At 39.2% G+C, this 25,077-nt stretch overlaps 1 protein-coding gene and 1 long non-coding RNA gene across 10 annotated transcripts in view; one reads left to right on the top strand and one right to left on the bottom strand.

Annotated features, from left to right (window-relative positions):
• The window catches only part of LOC111247688 (guanine nucleotide exchange factor DBS-like), a 185,127-nt gene that overhangs the window by 115,920 nt on the left and 44,130 nt on the right, over positions 1 to 25,077 (top strand). For all 9 annotated transcript variants that reach the window (XM_022798948.2, XM_086985413.1, XM_086985414.1 and 6 more), the window contains one exon: positions 20,242 to 20,316. In XM_022798948.2, the coding sequence (XP_022654683.1) occupies positions 20,242 to 20,316 (75 nt within the window). The remainder of the gene's footprint in view (positions 1 to 20,241; positions 20,317 to 25,077) is intronic.
• On the bottom strand, positions 22,561 to 24,531 carry LOC147756422 (uncharacterized). The gene is made up of 3 exons (XR_015325041.1): positions 24,428 to 24,531; positions 23,945 to 24,249; positions 22,561 to 22,918 (listed from the first exon to the last, which is right to left on the bottom strand). It is a non-coding gene; the product is annotated as an uncharacterized LOC147756422 (long non-coding RNA).

Below are 25,077 nucleotides of genomic sequence, written 5' to 3'. Positions count from 1 at the left end.
TGCTAATTACCGAAGGATCAATGTTAACATCTTTTATCTAACAGGGTTTCAGGAATACGACTTTTAATAAATTAATATTCATTTCAACTTAGCCAACTATTCGGTGGGTCTATAGGTTCGTGCTTATCTCCTATGCTAGAAAGCGCTACACTGTGAATACTATGATCGCATCTCTTATTATGCAAGGTTAAGTTTGTGTTTTATCAGTTGTCTTAGGGTTGCCTAAATTTTGAGAAGATTAACAATGTAGAGCTCTCTTAGGTAGTAGGTACTGTGATACGCTATAACTTTCCTGTGGTGTTCGCTCGGGTCCTATTCTTCTACACAAATGTACTATAGTAATAGTATAAGCAGAACTGTTAAGTTGTTACATATTTCCCTACATACACACAATGTAGCATGAATATGTTGGGTCTGCCTATTAACTATTCGCCAGCAGAGCTTTTCTAAGCAACCAGTAATTCACAAATAGCCGGGGTAGTAGCAGTTTGCAGATCGCAGGGACGGACATTGTAATAGCAAATAAAACATATTTCCCGCACACAAGTTATTAAACTTTTTTTTCTAAAACCTACTACAACGCTAATGAACTTCCTGTGTTTTAGCTTTTAGTTCTCTAACTCGACTAGTGGATTACTTGTCGATATTGTTTTTGAACTAAACTTTAGCGATGGTTTAGCGACCATTTTCATCTCAGCAGAAGTCTTTCTTTTCGGCCTCTGCCTTCCCTTGTTGCCATGTAATTTCCTTTCATAACAATCGTAGTAACAATCACAGTAGTAGATAAGCTTCCTCTTAAGAAATTATTCAGCGAGTGTGACCGTTGAATAAAACTAAATAACCAGACGGTGGTGACGGCATCTGCGAGTTATTTACATCGTCCACATCGTAAACGCATAACATATGATACATGCGTAGACAAGATACATATGTGTACATATATATATATATATTGTCGTTTGTGTAAGGGACTCAAGTATTCGCAATAGAATACCGGTTAGGAGTGTGGCTATTTTTTTTTCGTTCAAGTGTACCTCTACATCGTTTACACGGCACATGCGAAATTTCAATATGCTGTTTATAGAACCTCAAGAATCTGTAGGCAATGTTCGAAACTTTGCAGCATTTTGAGGCGTCTCTCACCAATGTTTCCATAGAATTCAGCCGAGGAGTGTGCGTACCGGGACGCGATGATAACTGTTTGTTGTGCATGTGTGCTTGATTTTTGTTCAGGAAGCCATCACTAGCGCGCCCGGACGGCGTATTATATTTATCATTTAACATCAAAGTGATGGTGCACTGTCAATTAAATCAAGCTTATCGAATAGGAGTTAAATAATTAGCATATGCTATTCATTAGAAACAGTTTCCCTTATCTTATCTTAGCATTGAGTAAACATACGCATGTACCATGCAACAGTACTATTTTTGGTGGGGAATGCTTATACGCCAGCAGGTCACTAAATGGTCCTTGAGTGATTGTCTATGTGCCTTAGGCTTTCTTCTCCCAGTTACATTCGATAGCAGTGTGACCTAATGACCTGATGTTGCAAAGCGCAACTGAAGAAGACCAGTCGAAGCCTCACAAAGACACTTTCGGTTATCTATTTAATTGAAGCACGTACGCTGTGCGTTTGCATATTGCAGTATAAGGAACCTGCATGTTTTCATATGATGAAAAGAATTATCTATTTACCTGTCAACGTTCTCTATCCCGCCTACTTCCTTCATCGACGTAAATAAGATTGCCCTTTACATATTTAATATAGATCGCGAACATATGAAAGGGTGACATGATTATTAATTTAGGGCGCTTCCGAAGCCTTCGGGGGTCCATTGAACATTAACGAGTCATCATCGACTTAATCTCCCCACGGAACCTAAATGAGTCGTGAATCGTCGAAGCCTGCGAGACGGTGCTGCCATTTAACTGCATCGCTGAACGCAAGCAATGTATGCGCTACGCTTACCTACGCTACCTACAGTAGTACTCATCACGGATTACTTCCTTATAATTACTATTCAACAATTAACAATTGTTATTGTAAAAAAATATGCCTGTATGAACTCTGTTGTTTAGTATAACTTATCATTTTTTGAGGAATTACAGTTTTTTACAAATGTGATGAATTTAAAATTGAATGTGTGGAATATTGACTTACGAGATGAGCAGATATTGTTTTAATAGCAACTATATCTAATAACCTGGTATATACTGAATTCATATTACTTGCGTACTGCGTATGCCAGCACATAAAAGACGCGATCCTAGACATTAAAGATTAGTTGATTACATTTAATATTGAAGTGGAGGTTTATAACACATGTGTGCACTATCCTACGAAAGAGATGTAGAAGTTTAAAAAAGTACTTAATAATTTTACTTGCGTACTTGTTTGTTTGTCAGGGTTCAAGTTCTTTTACCAAGTGGACGAATGGCAAAACTAACGCTTAGGGGAAGATATTGGTCTCGAAAAGCGGTTTGCGTTATTAAGCTGTATTCAGAGTGTACAATATAACGATATGGATGTCTCAGATCCAGGTTATGTTGTTTCTCACAGTTTTCCTGTGTGTTAGCAGAGTAATTTAGATTAGAAAACGTATCCGTCGTCATATGCGCGGTTAGGACCAGCCAGTGGGCACACGCCACATTGCTGGGCAAAGAATTTCAATCTGAAGAAGATAATAGGAATGCCTTCGATTCGTTCCGGTTAAGCACTTCTTTTCTTTCTATTATGTTTTGTTTATCTTATCGTATTTTTATAAATATAACCTTTGAATCTAATCGAACCTATATGTATATATATACTACCAGTCAACTTTTGATAGTTCGGGGGTTGATTTGGCTTGGTTGAAGGCTCCATGCTCTCATGTGTTTGCGTACTGGCTACGACCGAACCTTTATACGACACGTCCGTTCCTCAACATATTCAAAAAAAATTATTTTGACACTCTATTGACAAATGATTTAATCGGACCTCGGAGGGCCTACCGATTTCTGCACACATCATTTCTGCAGAAACATAGGGATCCTTAAACGGAGATCTAGTCTGCAGTATGGGCTTCGACTTTGCTCCTTACGATATCTCTTCACTTTTTCTGCAAGTTAAACAAAATTGACTGTCATAGGTACATATACACACACCGAACAGCTATTTTAATCAACTTTTGATTCTACAATTTTACTTATCGGGATTAAATATTTCTGTCTGAACGTAGCTTTTTAATTCTTCCTAAGCTTAGCCTTTAACTAATCTGTATGTGTTTCGTTTTCAGGTGAGCTACCAGTTGTGTAGAGAAGGAGCTGACTGTTGAGACAAAGTTGAACACGTTCTGCCGATCGACGTATTGACCAACAAAGTGTCCTATTTTATACGAATTAATCTTGTTAGCCTTGCATAATATTTACTCTATATTTTATCATACGTAAATGCTTTTTTTAATAACTTCTTTCTTAATGTGTATGACCGTGCATCTATTTCTACGTAGGTACCTTCTTTCTTTTCACTATTTTGTTTATTACTCTACAATACAGAGACATTTAGTTTAAATAATAATAGCTTATAGAAATATCTGGTTTTTAACAACGCTAGTTATAATACACGTATAATACAAAACTATCTCGATAGCCTCGATAGATTTGATGCTAATGATGTGCATCTGAACATTTTAACATGTTCGTTTTAGAGTAGCATCTAATGATATACTCAATGCATCTCGTCTGGCCAGTCCCCTGATATGGCTTACTTTACTGCTCGTTTTACTACGTACGCTCGAGGACCTAGCTTGAGAAGTAAGCTGAATTGAACCTGTACCCTGCTAGACTCAGTCCAGGTGGCGGAATTATATCAAGCTACCATAATCTATGATTTCTATTTTTCCTCCTTAAAGCGTCCAGTGTATTTGTTTGTCTTAGAGACATCAGCTGTTGACCAATATCGAGCCGCTAGTTCCAACTTCCCTTACGGTTCATTCGACAGGCTGATTCGTTGTCAGTTTTGTTTACGCTTCTTGCACCGAACGCCGAATATAACCTCTGGAGCCATAACCACTTCCTATCTATTTTAAGTATTTTTTTCTCAATGTAATCTCGCATTGAAGTCTCTTCGGTGATTTTCTGACTGAGCTGATTCAGTCGTTTCGACAGGATGCCTATATCGCATATAGTATATGTTATAGTATTCGTCAACTCCTCTCATCAAATGATTTTTTTTTTTTATATTTTGCCTAAAAGGAACGTTTCGAAAAAAAAAACATTTGGCTACTTAGCGGACGTACGTATTACTTGAAAGAAGCCCACTTACTGTAAATTAGCCACATATTCACTGGTGCTGCTGTTCCTATCGGAAGTAGGACATGCTTAAACAGGAGTTTCTATGGCAATTGGACTTCGTGTCCATTGCCTTGCTATGTCTGGCTTGGTGCAAAAGGGTAATTTATTTATTATATTTTAGTGTGTGTATGTGTGGAAACCTATGAACATTTAGTGTCTATTAGTAAGGGTCTCTTTATCTAATTCAAGTCACAGATCAACGTCGTAGAAAAAATCGTTGCGGTCACTTCAGCTAGTTTTTTGCGATCAAGCAGAAAAGGACCTTAAGTGTTTGTGACGCTGTGACATTGAGTAAAATAGTGCAATTCTCTTCTTTTTTGATAAAAAAAAAATTCGTCATCGGCATCTTGATGCCTATTTTTTGTGTTTCCGAAAATCCTTATCTTTTTTGATAAAATAAAGGTAATTCTGACCGTTATACTGATCTGAGCAGTGAACTCAACTCCTTCGGTTTCGTTCCTTTTCCCTATTGTCTGTCTGCCTCGTGGAAACCAGGTCGTTACCGGTTCCCTTAGCCTCCAAACTTCCGACTTTTCTTTCATTTTTTGCTGTAAGTTTTTCGGAGGTTTCTGCTTTGATCATTTGAGACGAACTTCTGCTGTGACGGTTGCTACTTCTATTTTAGTTGATTTAGTTTTTCAACCACTATCTCCAATGAGGCTGAGGCTGAACCGGTTCCCATTAATTTCCTTTGTTTTCAGAACGACTTTCGTTTAATTTGCTGTTGGCCTTCTTTATCGTTGGTGTAGATATTTCCCGTCGCAAGTACTATGCTCCTTCATGTTTCATTCAGTACTGATGCTATATAATTAGGTTTACTTTGATACGTTAGTGTGTTTTCTCTTATAATATCTGTAAGAATCAAATATGTACCTCTTACTTTTTGGTGTTTTTTGTTGTAAATTGTGAGAAGAATGTTTGAAGTGAAAGTATAAGGATTTAAAGGTTCCTTTTTTTTTGGAAACCAGAGACCTGAAAAACACGAAAATTATTTCGTGTACTCAGCAAATACTTTTAATCAACATTGGTGCGTCGTTCGCAAAATATCTACATCGTTGCCTATAAACGCGTCAGGTCGCAAGGTTTGCTAGAATAACAGCATTAATGAAAAAAGCTACACTTTTAATTAAGCTATTCAATATTTTACCACTTTCTTTCTTTTTTTTTTTTAATTTTTATTTGCATTTGTAGTTATTTTGTAGTCGAAGAAAAAGCCATACGGTAAGTTTATATTGATCTGCGGGATCTATGGAACACTCTAAGAAACTATGATTAGACCATGTGGTATTTCGGGTAAGTTCCAAAGAGAAAGACAGATGCCGTGATGTGATAGCTTAATATATTATCACAAAAATGACAGATTTCCTGACATACGGGATTGACCTAGGATAGGATTTTTATTTCCCTTTCGAAAAGAATACTTCCAAGACGCTTTTAAGTACATTATTATTGTCTACATACATTAATATGTCTATATACATTAATATTAGTCAAGTTATGCAACTTATATACAGGCCATGCAGGTTGTTTCAGAACGAATGCCCAAGGAAAAAATTTGTACTAAGTAAAAGGGGAAATCTTCTAACGAACATAAAATTGAAATAAACTTTTAGCTTAAACAAGTCCTCACAACAAAGGAAAATTAAATCAGTAGCCGGTTCGAGTAACCAAACGTAGACGTTATAATGAAGTATTTCCTTGCGCCGACTGCCGAACTGAAAGTTGTGCTAACTTTTTTCCTCGGTAGACATAGACCTTAGTCGAGAAAATCGTGTCATATGAATTCCCTGGTGAGCATCGGACCGCTTGTTATCTCTTACAATTCCTTTCGGATGTATTGCTGTCTTCCCCAGTCAATTCATTTTGCTAAGAAACAAAGGAAAAGGAGAGACGAAGCTCTCGGTTAGAGAAAAGCATTAATCGATCCTTGTCACTTGGTATCAACGCTAACTGGGGCTGCGTCTAATGTATTATAGTTATACTCGGCTCACACCAGTTCCAAAATCAGATTCCAAAAGCATGAAGGCCTAGTTTCGATTTCCAGCTGACAATCATCGATTTCAGTGAGCTATTTGGGCTCTAAATATAAGCTAATCATTCAGCTACGTTTGAATAAAGTAGATATCATTACATTAAAAAGTTTCCCCCTTCTCATAGGCAGTGTAATCTACTACAGAATAGTAGTACTAAAACGGTTGGATCCGTCGAAGCTTTGCGTAACATAAGTCAAGTTAGCAGTCTGGTAACACTGTCGATGTCAAGCCGTCTGCTACTTTATTGCTGAAATTAAGATAAGGATAAGCCGATAGGTCACTGGAAGTCGGCCCAATCGATGGGAGCTGAAGGCAAGATGAGGCAAGTGAAGGCAAAACAATTATTAGTAAGGCGGTTATCCGAAACAGGAAATAATTCAAATTCAAACATTTTCACAAGCGACTACATTAGCGAACCCAAAGGCGCACAGTAAGTGGTTACACTCGAATCAAATAGAACCAGAATGGTAGTAGATTTCGGTCAGGATGCGTTTTTAGTTGACTACTTTCATCGGATAAAACTGTGCTAAATATTCAATCTCTATTTACAGCCAAACTAAGTTAGCTTAGTTGGTTACCGCTAGCGTTTTGTTCCCGTTAGTCGTAATTACTTTGGTAATCATTCGGCCCACAGAGTTATTTTATTTAATAAGTAGTTTTGTTTAATGCTTGATATATTTCAAAGTTGTTCTGTAAGGCGTAAATGAGTAAAGCAAGTTTGTATGATTACGGCTATGAACATCAATTTTGATCGACCATCCTGGCAAACGATGTTTCTAGAATATAAATGAACTCTTACCATAGCAAGTCCAGTATGTCAGGGAAAAAGCGGGCCTTTATTACACTAGAAAATCGTCTTCTTTAGATAACACGCGTTTATCTAAAAAAGACAATGGTTTTCTCTATTGCAAGGTTTCAGCCCCTCACTCCTTCTAAACTGTTTTCAAATTGGCGCCATGATGGAAAAAACAGCATAGCATGATCATGGTTGCAAAGGCTCGAAGGTTACACTTTTTAATTAAGTTTAGACGACCACCATTATCCGTGCGTTTATATAATCTTGCTGCACATCACGAAATATGCAGCTTTCACAGGACGGTGTCTCACGTTAACTATTATCATAGTTAACGACAAACTATTATATCATGGTTCGTTCGATATTAGCAGTACCGTTCGTTAATACTTGGCTGTCGAAAGAAGCGTTTTCTGGCCAGAAAACTTCAATGTCATGTATTATCGGTTTCAATTTTAGCCTAAAGCAATTAGTCCTTTTTTTGACAACTTTTGCGGATTCACTGTCTGCAAGCCAGCCAAGCGATATCACTGGGCTGTCAAGGGCCGGAAAGTGGGGTATGGTTGCATGGAGTAGGGTTGTCGGTAAATTTAGGGCTATATCTATACATTTAGAATTACTTATTTAACGGTTTGCTTCAGTCGATATAATATTCAACGCCATATACCATACGTCCAGTATTCCCATGTTGCACATGCATAGAGACTTTTAGTATCACACCTCTTGCCTCAAAGTAATACTATATGAACTAAATCCGGTCTTGGGTCAAGATGTACGCAGATAACATGCCACATAAAATCCCGTGTAAGTGTGATGAGTATTAGCCAGTTCGCTACTGTTTGGGGACATAATCGTTTACTAAGGAGAGATTAGTTACGAGCACAACTTTCTGTTACGTAATCTGCACTATCTCTAAAAAGTTCTGATTTTTCACGCTATGTATTACTTTAATTTAGGCAGTTAAATTATTTTTAACACCTGAATGATTTAGATAAAGAGATTTCCGAGAAACTCAAGAAAAATGCATACAATATGATATTGCATATGGTGCTTCAATCAAAGTTTTGAAGTGTCTTTGAGGTCTCTTACTATATGGACTCACTATACTAGAAGTTCAGTGGGCGACAAAACCGAATTTGATGATAAGGACTTTTTTGAGAGGTACGCTTTAAAATTTATCCAGAACGTTTCTATTGTTTTGCAAAGCGCTCCTTCGTGGTAGACTCCCGAATTTAATCTATGCTCAAATGGGCATCGTTTGGGTAAGAATAATATTTCACTTATTACGTGCAAATGTCTGCTGTATTTATCGTTCGTCCTCCTAGGCCTACTGAAGATCCCACTTAAAATAGAAAAATTTCGTGCCTCACTTTTGTTATCTTTTCTGACCTTCGCAGTAGTTCACGGTTGTTAAAAAAAAATAATTTCAGATTTATGTGTCAGCCTTATGGAAGAAAGTCGAACTTTTAGCATTTGCCTAACTTCTGCATTTAAGTATATACTATGGTTGACGTAGATAAGGGAAAATCTGTACGGGTACGGAAAGCACTTGCCTCATCTCATTCGTCTAATGCTCTTGTGTATAGTTGCAATGACCGCGCTAGCTATAAAAATTAGCCTTGTCACGGTATATTAACCTCGTTGAGATCACCAACCCAATGGGAATTGACACACACACACATATATATGATTGGAACCCAGATATTTTCCTAACTACTGTTTATTTATTTCTTTATTACTGTTTATTTATTCGCACGTGCTCTCTTTCTTTACCGTAGGCCCATTGTGATTGAATTGTGAAGTGAACGGGATTTTAACTCGAGCACAGGCTCCAAACGTAAAGATTTCAGGTAAAAAAAAATGGATACATTTTCAACATCTCCTCTATTTCATCTTTTTGCCGAGGCCCGACAGCTACCAAAGCAACATAAGATATTTGTGTCAAGTCCTACGAGGACTCCGCAACTAAGGAGATCGGCCAATGCTTGAAACAAACAAGATGGTCAGCGAAGATCCGCATATCGCACCGAGTTTCTCTAAGTGCACAAAACTATATAACAAAAAACGAGACAAAATCATTCTTTGCCAGGTATCCTAAAAAAAAACTATAAAAATCTTTCTGCAATCATTTGAGTAAGAGGTTTTTTTTGCAGCTACAATGGTCTCCAGACCTCGCCCTGGCAAATTATCAACGATATCTCTGACCACTGGCGAACGGGGTTAGGGTGCGCGCGATAGGCAGCGGGGGGTTTTAGAACGTGGCTGAGCAAGTTCTTCAACGTCAGATCTGAAATTTCTAGCGAGAAGGAGTAAATAAATTGGTTGCACATAGGAAAAGGTTCTGAGAAGAATGACTAAAATTTGAGTGAGGTACTGTACCGTTCGTAGGATGAAAAATGAAATTTCAAGTCAATATAGCTTAAAATTTTGTTATGTTCTTTGTTAATGAGTACCTTTTTGTTGGACGCATAAAAATATACGTTAACTCTTATAAACCGGAATTTATCCCAATTGATTAAATAAACACGGCTGAGAATTACGGCCACAGTAGACTCCTGATTCATATTTAACAGCATTGCCAGGCGCTATTGTGTAGGGTCTATCCGCAAATCAGCTATCACTGAACGATTTTCTTTACATGAGTATCCCTGAGAAGTTTAGGAATAAAAAGCCTTAGGTATCGGTTTTTTATAAGAATATGCTGTAGATGTTTCGTCTGACGAAAAAATCGATATTATCCGTAATTCAAGTTATACTTAAAAAAAGATTACAAAATAGATGCAGTTGTACCATTATATGCTGAATTTTATCTTAGTGAAACAAGAACATCAATCTATAAAGAGCTATTCGAACACCGAGACCGTTATAATTTGTTCTTTGCTTCCCTATGCTCTATAGTACCGTCATAGCTAAGTTCTAAACGGATATATATGCAAAGCTTTGCGTAAAATCTGTAATTATCTCAGATGATATCTGAGATAAAATCGAACTTTAGCTGACCGTTGGCATCATTTGCCTTTAAAATGAGGTTCTGTAATGATGGCAGTCACGATGTATTGCATGCCACTGTGGAGATTAGTGAGGATATGCTTATTATCATTATTATATGTATTCTGGTATTTGATAACAGCCCCTTAATATCAACTGGATAGCCAATACAAGTCACAATGAATCCTTACTGCGAAGTCTGTGATGTCACCCCATAGCAGATCGTAGACTGCAGTTATTCGTCCTCATGCACACAGGCGAGCATCCCTATGTAAACCCACGTTCGAAGGCTAATCTGCTCAGCTCCCTCCGGCTTTTTTCTTTCTTGCAGAGAAGATTACCCGTCCCATTGTTTCTTTATACCCTAGTAGTATACAAACCATCGTTAACGCAACGGTAGTCATTACTTATTGATACTTGGTCCCAGGGCATCTCGTTACGCAGGCAATGCCTGCCTACGACGCCTACATGGAGCTAGTAAGAGATAATTAACCCGGGTGGAACTCTGTTGCGATATACGAGGGCATAACTTCTCTAGCTAGGTTTTCACAACAGAAAAGGGAATTAAAAAAAAAAGTACGCAGAAGAGGAGATGCACTTGTCACATTTATCATTTGCTGTTTCCCTGCAACTAAACTGAGGGCAAAGAGAAACTCAAACGGAACTTCAAATAATGGTTAGAGACGGCGTGCTACTACGCATGCTTCCAACCGGGAAGCTGCTTGTCGAAGCCTGCTTCGACGGCATTTCTTTCGTAAGCCATTGTTCATGGCTAAAGTGGGGTCGGTTGCAATAAGTGTAATGCACCTACTCAAGACATATAAGCATGCCGATAAACTAATTGTTTGCTTTTTGGGGAACTATGCTTAGTAAATCAGGCCTTTGCAATCACACCAAGTACAAAGCATGACCTTTTTCGGATAAAGGTCTCGTTGGAAACTGTTCTCCTGGAATTACCCATTCCGATTTCTGGTCCATGTTACGGTGCCGGCGAAAATTCTTTGTGAAAATCGACCATTGTAGTCACACAAAGCATGTTGCGGAGAGCAATTTAGAAGTGCAGTATTAAGCCGTAATTTCTTGTTGGATTCAGAGAGTTCATAACGTAACTAAGTTCCAAGTTTCCATCTTTTCGGTGGACTACCGAGTTTTTTGTCAGCCGTCTTCCTGCAAAAATGCTTTGAGATGGTTGTCATCGAACTATGATGGTTAGCTAGAACGGAGGCATTCTCTATGTATTGAATACTGTTTTATACCTTGACAAACCACTCTTGAGCAGTCTTTTTAGCGACGGAGTCATTACCATTTGCAAGGCGAATATCTCGCACTGTTTCGGCGCTATTTGAACCTGGCGAAATGCGTATGAATGTCATAAGTATACTTTTTTCCCTGAAACATCTATACTTAAGAAATTCTGTTGGCTTTAGATTGGACCTGGAGCATGGTACCGTACTGATAGAACAAAGTAAGCGCCTTCAAACGGTATATCACAAATAAACAACAAGTAAGAAAGAATGGAAAAAAGAAGCTTTTGAAGGAGAACGGGTACCAGTCGTCGTAAACTATTCAGAGGACGTATTTATTCGACTTACACGGGGCCTTTTGGGTATAACTTGCGCACTATGTGTAGAGCCCGGCATGCGAATGTAGAAGTATATAAATGCGAAAGTATATAAATTAACATCCAATGCTTAGTTTCTTGTTCCGTGCGCAGGACTACAAGGAGAGCTTACCGGTTATATGTATGTGGGTGTATATGTTATAGGTATGTATGTATATGTTCTTATATCCTAAGAAAGTGGCCTTAAATGATGACGGGTGCGCGTAGGAGCTGGAAGTCTGTAAATAATTAAATACTCGCCTGTCAAAAAGCTGGCGCTGCTCTATGATTCAAAAGCTAAAGGTTGCTGAAAGTGATTCTATAAACGTTATACATTTTGTGGCAGGGCGGATAAAACGAGAAATTTAGTGACACGGAACATCGTTCTAATGTACAATGTGGTATATGCCTTCTATGCAAAATTGTTCCAGTTGGAACAAGTACTAATGTACATCGCGACCATATCGTCAAGTACCTGGTGTCTCTTCTTATCAATTAAAGATTCGGCAGAACCTGCAAGGTTATTGATAATCACTAACGGTTGTTTTGGAAAGTAGAATAGATATAACATGGCTTACCGCTCTTTTCAAGTCTTTAGAATGGTACTAACCACAGCCAATTGACTATTACGGATTAGTTAAAATTCATATAGTAGCGCAAAGGTAATTATTTATCTTAAAATTAAAAGCGTATGATATATAACTGAGAACAGAAAAAAAAAGATTATTTTAAAAGAAACAATACTTTATTTTGTGATTGATTAACGTGTGTTTTATTTAGAAACATATATTATATCAAGGTAAATTGATGTGTCTGATAATAGTTATCGCAGATCTGATATAGTATAAACGCTGATAAACAACTGTAAGCATCTTAACTTCTTTACGTGAAAATATTATCTTATTGGCAGTGTGCGTATCTGCTGTTATATGTGTGCATATATAAAAACAAAAATTACATACCGCGATACTTTCTGCTAACCAAAAAAACGCTGCTTGTTATTTATTTGACCGAGCTTTATAGCACCGTATACCGTTGCCAAACGAAATCTATTAATTGTTGTCGTTTTTGGTCGACAATTTAAAACTAGGTAGGCTGAAATGAACTGTATGAAGCCGTTAAGTAAACTGCATAGTATAAAATTATCCACAACTTGTTTTTCAAGATGACATTAATTAACCGAATAAATATCATATCATATTATAATATTAATTCCATCGATTGTTATGGTACACTGCTCCTTTAGCTACAAACCTGAAACTAACGAAAACTAAGATACATCCGTTGCTAATTTAAAACTACTTTAGAATTATATTTTATATTATTATTGTTGTCACCCTATATTTATGAATAGATAAAATATATACATACACATATTATTTTTATATCATAAACGTAAAACGTTTTGTATGCGTAAGAACAAAAAACTATCTTTGAAAAATTATATATATTCACTCTATAGCTACATTTAAAAAAGCAGAGTATAGCTCCATCTGTTATGGCGCCTATCAGGTTGAAGCAGATTTATAATTAAATTCCTAGGTGCTTTAAGGCGGTACAAAAGTGAACTAAAAGGCCCCACGACACAATCTGTACTGCCCGAGGGCGAATTTAGAGGTTTAAAGGTACGGGTTCGATTTGATGGTGCATTGGACAAAAACGAGTCCTATTGGCGTCGTTCGTAACCGTTGCACCGTAAGATCGTTTTGTGCATTAAATACTGCACATGACGAGCTTGATCTATGGCACTAAATAGTAGCTTTATTAAGCGGAGAAACGCTTGTCCTGGTACATCCTATTGCATCCGATAAAGCTTAATAACTAATAACGACGCTGTTCCCTACACTCGATGGAATAAGCATAGTTCCTAGTTATCTCTATCCAACAAGCAAATTTTAGTCCTTACAGTGAGATCGACTTGAATTGTTTACAGATAAAAGTCTTCAGATGGGCTTCTCCAGGTGACACGACAAATCCATTAGCTCAGATCGAAATTACTGTACATGCTTTTCTAGATGAAAAAAATGCCGCAAAGTATCAGACAGAGCAATCTCAGATTTAATGCGTTCTTCAGCTTCGGCACGTAAAACATCAAGAATCACTATGTTGAACCATTTTGACTTACCTAAATACTCTATTATTGATTTGTACTTGTTGTAACTCATACATTACATTGCGTGAAATCTTAATCTAATATTTTAAAATGGCGCTATTTTTATAATCGTTCGAGATTTTGCCACAGTCCTTTGTTTGCTTGTGACATACATTTGCATTCATTCTCTCGGTTGTCAACCTTTAGCAGACGACGGGAACAAAGCCATGAAAAAGCAGAAAATTTTCTATGATTCGCGAACATCAGCTGTATCTTGGAACTACAGCGATAGAAATAGGTTACCGTATAAATCTTGCGTCAAATAAAGGATATACTATCGTACCAGAAGCGCTGTAAGTGGTAAGCTCAACAAGCTCCAAGAAGCTGAAAACGAGTCTTATAGAGGACTTTGGGCGAAAATGAATAATTAAACGCAGACAGAAATGCTAGATGTCTACCCGCTACAAAATATTTAAAAGGTACCATACGTGTTTGTCCCGGTCGAATCAATAAGGTCAAACGAATAGATTGGCGCCACATGATTTAAGTAGAAATCAAAAACAAAAACGTGGAGACGTATCACATAGGGACTTACAAAGACGTGGAGGCTTTCGTTATAACAGTGATCAGTTCTTGCATCGAACTGTGGCAAAAATAGATGTTCTACGATGGCCGCAGGCGGTCACCCTTGTATAGGGATGTAAGTGAACCGGAGAGACATAAATCTAAAATGAACGTTTGATTGCATCAGCTCGTGGCATGTTTGTAAGTAAGCCTAGTGCAGGTGTCCTCCACTATAGTTCATTAGTACGTATTCGTGGATTACGACTGACATGTCCTGTTGGCACTTAGAGACGATTATGCCCAAAGGTCCGTATGAAGCAGATTAGTGAACAGAGCTAAATCACTTTTATCGCACAGCAGCGCCTGACACTGCTCGACAAGAACTTTGATAGCAGACATGTACAGTTAGAAATGCTCATCATGAACCATGTATCTATTAGAGATTGCCTCGAGATGTAACTAAAATCTTAACATGGTATCGAAATCATTTCTTGAAACTTTATAGACTCTCGTACTCCAGACATCTAAAGCTGGTCAATAGGCAAACTATAGTCTGAAGGCCAGTAAGTTCTAGGTAATAACTGTACATATTTCGATTGGCAATAAGCGAACGATGGTGACGAAAGTTCAAAAAGCTCAAATTCACTTGCATTTACGTTAATATATTTACTTAATAATGTATTTTCAAATTGTTCCTATAGAACACATATAGATCGTCATGCTTTTGTGCTTATGGATTTCTTAAAGAAGTATATACTGTGTTACGAATATCTTCGCCACGACCACTTATTTATGTACACAATTTAGACCGCAAAGGGGCTACATTTGGACCCATATACGTCATTGTAAGTAAGTGAGCTATGCTCAGACATGAGTAAACAGCAACAGAAATATCCCCTGCTGCTCACGATCTAAACCTCAAATTGAAAACCAGAAAAGAGCGCCGCGTGATAGTAATTACCCCGTGAGCTTTTTCCTTAGCGTTGAGCCTTTTAATAGAATATGCAGGCCGGAAGGGAAATCAAACTCTAAAGTTTCCAATGTCATAAGTCAAGGTGAAATTACTTCATGTGACGGTTATTAGTAATTACACAGTACTCAACTTTCCCATTTTAGAACATCAAAGGCCAACAAGCAGCAGAACGCAATTAAATTAGTGTAAACAAGGTGATTTACTTGTGCCTTGTATTATTTGCTTTTTGTGCCATAATTAAGCATCATTTAACCATAGCGAAGGCAGTAGGCCTTATCAAGAGGCATTTCTCCATGTGCCCAGTCCAGTCCACAAAAAGACGATGTTGTAAGAAGCACGGAAAGCCCGCATGGAAGGCGGAAGTCCAATGCTCTTGCGTCTTTTCACGCGTTTTTGCGCATAACATCAGGAAAGAGAAGGTCCGGAAGAAAACTGTTTTTCTCAACCTCTGCTTCTTTGTAAACCTTTTTTTCTGCTTTTCTTCGCCAGAACATCATCTTGTACTTTTCTCAGGACAGCTCTGCGTGTATGCACGTCAACGGGCGAATGTATGACATGCGTCTTCCGATTCTTCGTTGTAGTCACCGCGGTGCGACAAATCAGTGCCCGCAAGACAAATCAGGGTTCCTTTAGCTAAGTGCCGCTGTCGCTTCCTCTCGGTACATTGTACCATAGCACCAACAACGTTGCGACGCTCACTCCCTTCCTCAGAAGATATCAGACAAGGCCTGAGACCCGTCCTGTCCTGAACAAGCGCAACAAACAACCGATGCCCTTCACGACAGTTATTCGATAACATGAACCGCTCGTATCCCGGCTTTCCGGGGATAGTACCTTAGCGAAACGATTCCCAGTCATCCACTGCCCAGTCTCTTGGATCTCTAAGGTTCAGTCGGCCTTTTCGGCATGCGTCTGGGTCCCGCAACTGTGCTTTAGCAGACAGCTCATTCTCATCACTCCGTCTTGTCAAGCTATCGTCAGTCCAATTATTTGTCGTATGTACGTGTCCGTTGTTTTTCAACCGTGCGACTGATGATAGTAGAAGGAAAAGTATGGAAAATAAGCTGGAAACGGCTGGTACGAGAAAACTAGAAGCACCAAATTCTCTGAACCAAGTGGAGATGTAGGCTGAAGGGGATGTCTGACCTGTCCTCGTCGTTCTCTGGTACACGACGATAATTTCGTACACTGCTCTTTTTCATTATCCTTTATCTGTATTCTCGTCAAGCGGAATGCTTAGAGAGCGTGGTGTTCCTCAGTCGGGTACATAAGGGATCCCCTTCGAGCGGCCAACGATAGCAACGAAAAGGAGCTTTTGAGTCTTCTCCAGTCGGCCGTTCACAGCCTACTGCTAGGCAATCGAGCTTTCTGTTAAAACAGGTCGGTCTCCGCGCAGCTCCTTCACTGTGCGCATTTTATTCCATGAAAACAAGATGTTTTTCGTGTTTCGTTGTACAAGGCCTAGACGACCCCTTGTTTACATGTTGGGGGTACTGGAGATACGAGAGTAGTCAGTCGTCTGCGCACACGTGTAGAAGTTGGTCAATGAGTGGATAGTTCGTGTGTGTGTGTATTTTATATGTACGTCTGTGAAGCCGCGAGAATGAACGTGCTAGAATCGTCAGGAGAAAATACAATAAATACAACGGACAAGATACACCAATGCAATACTCTCTTGGCTCTCGCACACGCCTTAACCCGATCCAATTCAACGCAAATAGCAAACTGCTTATTCCTTTATTTAAGTTTTTAGTGTGGCTGGTGTTATTTGTATTCGGACTTTCTTTTTTGTTTGAATACTTTGAAAGTTCCAATTGAATGGTCGCTATCGCTGTATCCAGTCCCAGCACCAATTTTCTTCAACCGACTATCAGCATCTTTCCATGTTATCACCCCGAAGTATCTACTGACGGTATGCCGTTTGCTCGCCCGTTCATTGAATTTACGAGAAAGGGAAAGAAGCGGATTTCCTTTTTTTTCTGTTCCGTATCTCCTGACAGAGTTATTAGCTAACAGTTCGGCCCGACCCCTTTTCTGCGTAGAAGACTGCGCACGACAACGCGATCAATGAAAAGACTAGGTAGAGGCAAGTACAATATAACTACTAAGCCATTATAAAGTTTGTCTAGGGGCAGAACGGACGCAGCACGTTGCTCATACAAAAATCTGGAGAAAGCGATTTTGCGATATGTGATAACTGTATATTATATACCCTGGCAGAAACAACAACTCCTAACAACCAGACGATAGCGACATCTCATCCCATCCCAGCCCAGCCCGGACTGCGCGTAAAGATGAACGACGAGAAGAAACATCTCTACGATTTTACACAAACTGCTGCCGCTGCAGTATTCTACAGGTTTCTACCCATATGTCATAATGAGCTGTTATGTTCCCCAACCAGTTATAAACAAGCAAAAAAGCTTTGCCATCTTATTGTATTATTATATCTTACGTGTATGAAGATCCTGTTATGATGTATCCTAGGACATGATAGGGAGCTGTCATTAATCATAGGCTATTTAGAGACACGCTGTTTCACGGATGAGATTGACGAATGCAGTAGCATAATATTAATTTGACTTACTCAAACAAGAGAAAGACTACGAACGATACTTGTCTAAAATATGGTTGTAAAAGCGTTTAATATAAAACTTGCTGTCTAGGTCGCTTTCGAACGTACGATATAAGTATACGACCCCCCGCCCCCGAGTAGAACTGGCCCTCCAGCGAAACTCCTTCTAAAAAGGAAAGACATCCCAGCTTACAGGCTACCATGTTTTATAGCAAGTAGCTCGTCATTAGTATTTATTAGTCAAGTTGATGCTGTTAATGCCAACAGAACTCACAGCAATGCTTACTTCGTTGCCAGATGACACCGACAATTGTTCCATATCCTATAAGCTTCAAATACTAGTCTATTTTTTACCCCCTTTATTTTCGGAAAGACGTTAAAATGAGAATACGTGCATAATCGAGAGGTTGCGTCAACCCACCGTGATGCATATCAAAAGCTTAACTAACGCCGTAGTAATTAAATATTTAAGTTCGGCTGCATAGGTACAGAGAATCATGTGTAGACATGGTGAAAGTAAACAATGCCAAAGTCGTTTGTTAGAAAGGCTAAGCAGGGTCATAGTACAAACGAATATCTTAAAATTAATATAAGCTTTAGGCCTCCAAGCGAAGATCGACATAGACAAGCTAGACCTGTGGAGTTCTGCTGTTGTCTTCATATGAAACTAGTAACAACCACAGAGACAGTTAGACGATCTAGCAGGGGTCACCTAAATCTGTTCCCCAAAATAGTACGCGCCCGCCCTGTCCTCGTCCCTGCCGCTCGATGACAGTGGACCTTGCTTAGTCAATGCCACAACTTCAATGACGCGGCACTTTCATCGCGATGTCAACAGTTGTGTGATGATTCCGCTGATCCTTGGTAAAGTTGACTTTGTTAATTCTACATGTACAAAATTGCATTCTCTTGGTGCAGCCTTCGTAGAAAGGTACATAACTTTTAACTAGATTATCGAAACTCAAAAGCAACTTATGTACATTGATATAGATATTCTCAATGTACGATGGAATTTAACTGTTAGAAACTGCGTAGGCTGGACAGAGTTAGAAATCGGGTAAATTTATTAAGCGTATTTTCAAAAAATGATATGATTTCTAGGCTTTTTCAAATGAGTTTCGAGTACAGGAGGGAATATCTTGTATGTGTATCAAAGAAAAAGGTTGTAGGAGTTTCAGGTTTAGAAAATCTAAAAGTTCTTCTTAGAATGGGATTAGCTTATGCGACTCACGTTACGCGCGCACGCAACTTATTATTCCCATTTGTAAAAAACTTCAATAGATATAACGTATCAAGAATGTGTTGGAAATCGATGGCTAAGTCCATCGTGCAAATGTGCTACAGTTCCTACTGTATTTTACTATGAGTAAACAATGCTTTTTTACGGCTGGTAACTAAGCTGTTCGGCATAACTTCAAACTCTTGACCTCCAGTACGAATCGAACCTAAGTTACTACCTTTCCTCAAATTTAGCAAGCAAAAACATTGTCTACCCACTACACCATCAGAAGAACTGCAGCTGCTTCGGTAATTGAAGCTATTATCAATCCTTTATTCCTAACGAGCTTCCCCGATACACAGAACCTACATCATGTAAAACTAGCAGCATCGATGTCTGCTGTCGCCAGTATCAATATATAGGCTATATGTTAGACGAACGACAAAAGAAAGGTACTAGTTAGACCCTATCAGTAATATATGGCCAGGATCGTAGGGGCGCTATAGGGTAACTGCATAGTGCTGGGCATATATTGGACGTGCTTAACCAAAGCCCTTGTATGGTCTGCATTCATGCGAATTCTGCACGCACAGACGTCCAACATAATTTACAAACGAAGTAATTAAATAAAGCACCATATGCAAGATGAACTTTGTTCTATTCCACAATTTTTTATGTTCGCATCCGTAATTGCTTATCGACCAGAGGGCCGTTATTTCTGCAGGCGCAAAGATAAGAGACGAAAAAAAAAATATTTATTTTGGAAAAATATCGCATTTGTAAGGAAAGCCTTTTTTCTAGAAGTGTGTCTAAACAACAATTATAGTTGTCTGTATTTTTTTCCTTTAAATAATAAGCATTGTCTAAAAAGCGAATGTGTTTGTAGGTAGGAACCCTGGGGACTGCTTAGTGCCAGCAGACGATAAAACAAACAGAGAGACATGGCGAAAGGGGGAAAAGAAAGTCATCTAAAGGCTCGCTTCGTTGTCTTTATTTAAATCGAACACTTGACAGAATCCACAAGTGACGAGTATTCGTTGTTGTTGTTGTTTATTGTTTTTCTAACTTCAGATGACGTGACGGAAGGACCCTTAAACATACAGGACGTGTTTCACACACTACAGCAACGACACGTTCTAATTACGGGTAAGTAGTAAAAAACACGGAAGTCCTGTTTACTAGTGATAGCTAGACTTCAATAGCATAGTCCAAATGGAATATCTAGTAGGAACTATCAAAACATCTTGACATTGAAGCTCCTGCAATCCCGTAACAATGACCTGCATCGCATGTTCAACGGCTGCGCGAGGTGTACAAGGTTAAGGCACATCGGTACGTTGTGCTGGTACCATCTCCCGAGAACTGCAACAGTTTGCTCGTATTTTGATGATAATTAGATTTCATGCGATTCCATGTAGTCTTAAGTGACCAACATCACCCTTCCTTGTGGCCTTTTATTTAGATAATTGGTAAGGTCATTTAGTAAAGACAATGACCACATTATAGATAACTATCTACGTACAACAACGGACTTAGTCTGGCCGTGCATGACGTGAAGAAACCAGTCTTCCTGTGGAGGGAGTCTCTGCAGCTATTCGTATTCGTAACGGTTTGGAATAGGTTACGTCGTTCTGCGTAATACTTATATTAATCTTGAAACTTTTTTTTTTATCACTAGTAACCTTAACATTAACTTATGAAGTTTAGGGAAGAAACAAAATGTTCTCTTGCGTTCGGCGGCACTGTGTATACGTAAGGTCGTGAAGTCGTGTTACGCAATATGCACTACAACAGGACACATAGGTCGCCATTTGTGCGAATATTAACAACCTTAGAGCAGCGTAAAATGGATCGATCCAGCGTCACTGATACAGCTTTCGAGAGGTTATACGATGTTTGGATTAGATCTAATGGCTTAGTTCCTGTTTGGAAGACGGGAGCGTACAAAAGAGCAAACAAAACGCTCACACAAGGATTCAGGAGTTTGCAAAGAGCGGTCGTTCGTTTTTCTGCTCTTTGAAATCGATACTACCTCCTCTTCTTCTTCGTGGTCGTTGCTTCGGAACAGAGAACCCCAGCGGAGCCACTGCAGAGACTTCCGAGGGCGGAAAGAGATGCCTGCCGCAGCTTGATTCAGCCGACAACAACACTACACCGGAAACGCTTGTTTGACAACGGATGTAATTACTATTGCACTGAAACTAAACTATAGTTCCCCACCTTCAATGAAAATAGGCGAACCGTTAACAAAATTATAGTCTGTCTGGCGTCTCCGAGCGAGAAAAAAGGCACCCTGACCATTTCTTCTCTATTACAGTTCAGCTTAAATCGGCCATTTGCTAATTTGCCGTTTGAGGCCACGTCGTATGCGAATTTCCAAAAGTTAAATAAAACATTGTCCTTTGAGTCTACAAACGCAAAACTTGAAAAATGCACAGAAAAACGTATAGCTTCACACATGTAGGCTACATGCAAAGTTATCAACTTATACTTGTTTGATTATACCATTACAACCTTTGCAAAAAGGTCACGTCGATAGCCTCCTATCGGGTTTACCTGTCCGTGTAAATAAAAATGGTTACTGGATCACCTATCTTCCTGCAAGCTTCTCTTTATCTTCGCGGTGGGCATGTAGGAATTTTTACACTTAGGGTTTTGTGATTTAGAAGGAGTTTGACTTCAATATTCCACAGACTTTATGTAAATGCAATGGTAGAACACACCAGGAAACGGCTGTCACAAAGACACATATAAACATTTTGCCATTGTAAATGGGCGCGTTCTATTCCTTGAAACACTTGAAGGTCACTTAGCTGCGTAGTTTGGCCATTTTTTTTTCTTACGGCGAACACTGTTTTGGCTTGCTGTATGCGACTTTATAGGGTGTGATTCTTTTTCGTAGGCATTCAGCGAAGCGGCAAGAATTTTCAGTGTAGATGTCTTCTCACTTCGTCGCATCACTGAACTCCTCTGGAAAAATGATAAGACCTGTCAAGGTAGTAAATGGTTTAAGCGGGAACGCCATTGAGAGTTCGGACGCCGGCCGGGCATTGCTTAAGCGTATCGATCAACCCAAAGCAGTTATCTATTAACTAATATCACCTCAGTTATACTGCCTTTGCGGTACGAAAACTAGGTCGCATAACGGCTACTATTTGGTCATATAGAGCGTTTAGGATAGACTGATTATTTATTTAGAATATTTTGCAAATATCCTTCGATTCTTTGCACTAGTCAAGGAAGGCTGTGTTCAATTTGATTCGATCTGCTATCTCAATAAACAATAGTAAGATCAAGATGATTTATGGCGTGCGCTCGTTATTTTAGATTACGCTAGCTACCTCGTGCAAGTATTCTGGTCAATAGGAAAACTAGGAATAACGACTTCTCTGTAGGAAAACGGTGTCACAGTTTATTGCTCACCAGTGCATGCACGTGCAGATTTTGCACGTGCTGTATGCACAATAACAATATTTATGTTTTACAGTTTAAGAGCATTTTTAATAGCGGTACGATTGTCGTGCGGGCAGCGATGTACGTAGAGCTCGGTGCACCAAAGAATAGCTCGAACTGCACATAGCCATACTAGCATCGTCACAGTAACATCATAAACGGTCGGGTTAGCAAAAGGCTCTAAAACAGCTGCCGTACATTTCGTATACTGAAAATACAGCCTCCACAGCATTTGGGTACGATCCGCTACCAACACTGGTCAGCATCCAGCAGTAGCGGATGGCAGAGGTCACAGCTGAAAATAACAAAGCAATAACAATACAAATTATTCAGACTTCCCAAGTAAAGGAAAGAAAGCACTAATGTATAACAAAATTTGTTTTCTTCGTAAATCCTGTCCTGGAAAGCTGTTGAATATGTGAGAAGGTAGAAGGTCCTGCATCGCTGGAATATTGGAACGTACATGAATCAATCGTGTAAGCCTACGATCGGGTCATTTTTTATTGTTGACACCGGCCTGCCGCAGTACGGAAATCTAAAGCTTCTTCATAATACATTTTTAGCCATCGTAGTCTCAGAGAAGCCAGGACTTTCCTGGTTGCTTTCCGCCAAAATGAGGATCATGATAATGATCGTAATAACAAAAGCTGCCCTCGTATAACCCACCAATTTAATTGTAACCTAGCAGAAAATTTGCGTTTGCATATCGCGTACTCTCGATTACGCTAAAAACTATGTGTCACGATCTCTGTACTTCCTCGGTCTGTTCTTTCACGGCTCTGACCGGAATCGCTCAACAGATCGTATAGTTTTTTTTGTAATATATGCATATATACAAAATTGACGATAACCACTGCTACTGTTATCGATTCAGCCATAATCCGTGTGTAGTCTGGGCTAATTTGCCGAACATAAAGGTCTGTCGAATTAAAGAATCGTTGCAAAATAAAATTTCGACCTGCACACCTAAGTGCCCCACGGGTGAGTAGGACCAATTCGAGCTAAATCACTTATTGGATTAATAAACGTAAATTTAGTTTGTCGTTCAAGCGAGAAGTTCGTTTAGTACGAAGTGGATAACTTTCGGTCGTATTTTGCTAATAAAGTGAAATGAAAGAAGAGGATCCACTTGGATAGCAAACTAAGGGCACAGTCATCCATCATTTAAAGGTAAATTAGGACACAACCTCAAAAAGCGAGCGCTATAACTGCGGACGCACAATTTTTCGCAACCGTGCGGAAGTGACTGTTAGAACTGTGATCGAGTGATACAGCTTTTCTATATTCTATCTAGTGCCTATATTTCTTGTAAAAGACTTACATCCGATGCTAATATCCGTTTGGCCAGTTGAGGAAGCACACTTAACTAAGATCGCCTGTTTAGACAGGAGCTGGCCAACGCCGGTATCTCCAGGAACAGCTGTATAGAGAGATGAATCCTCGAGCTGGCTTGTACATTCGGATTTTTGCACAGCTACTCAGTACCATAGGAAAGCTACTTAGGTAAATCGTAAATTAGGAGTGAAGGGGGCGCAGATAACGTCTGTTTGTCGCGGTGTAGTTGCCGTGAAAACGTTAACGTCAGCTGAAAATGACGTCTTGAGTTAACAGTCGAAACAAAACCGACTTCACTCAGACGCAAAATGAATGAAAATGTAGTTGATGTTTAGAAACTTTTACGGTATGACGGAAATGTTTTAATAGTTTCTGCTGGTTGATTTGTCACGGTGACATAAGGAAGGTCGCTAATTTAGTAACTTGCGAATTTCGAAAGCTGAATTGAAGATATTCTTAGCGAACTTACTGATTCTAGTTGTACATGATCTTGTCATGAATTAGTCAGACGAACGTGCAGTTGATTACTTCTGTAAAAGGTATTGTAGCCTCGCCATGGTTGTGTAGATTAATACCTAAATGCGCAAAATAAGATCAGAAAGCAGAAGCTATCACTATCTAATATTTGAAACAATGTTTAGTTTTTGTTCGAAATTATTCTTTACTTGAAACTGTCGTCGTGTGTTACTCGGTGTTATTATTTGCGAGTTTTACCGCCTTCGATAGCAATCTAACTTCTTATGACTCGTGCTATTCACGCGAATATGCCAGGATCAGATTTGATGAGAACGTCAGTGGCATTCGTAAGGCGGACGTTCCAAATAGAGCGTTCTATGCTGTGGGCGGCATAATTTGGGTCTTTTTGAATTTTCCCTTCTGTTCATTTGCCCGTCACCTTCGTAGACGTCGGCTTCCCTTCGCCGTCTTGCTACAACTTACCCAATTCTCGGTGTACTCCGCTATTATTTCGTTCGCTGATATGCATGTGGCGTATGCTAGTAGGAATCATAGGCAACGTGAGTCGGACCTGAAGATAGGTCCAGTCAGTCGGTTGGTCTGTACGTTCGTTGCATCCTCCTCATACAAGAAAGCGCCCAGGCCTAGCTGCAAGGTAGGATC

The sequence above is a fragment of the Varroa destructor genome, unplaced genomic scaffold (assembly GCF_002443255.2).
Source record: "Varroa destructor unplaced genomic scaffold, Vdes_3.0 BEIS01000003.1, whole genome shotgun sequence".
Taxonomy (NCBI): domain Eukaryota; kingdom Metazoa; phylum Arthropoda; class Arachnida; order Mesostigmata; family Varroidae; genus Varroa; species Varroa destructor.
The sequence above is the reverse complement of the archived record's forward strand: the minus strand, read 5'-3'. Positions and strand labels throughout refer to the sequence as shown.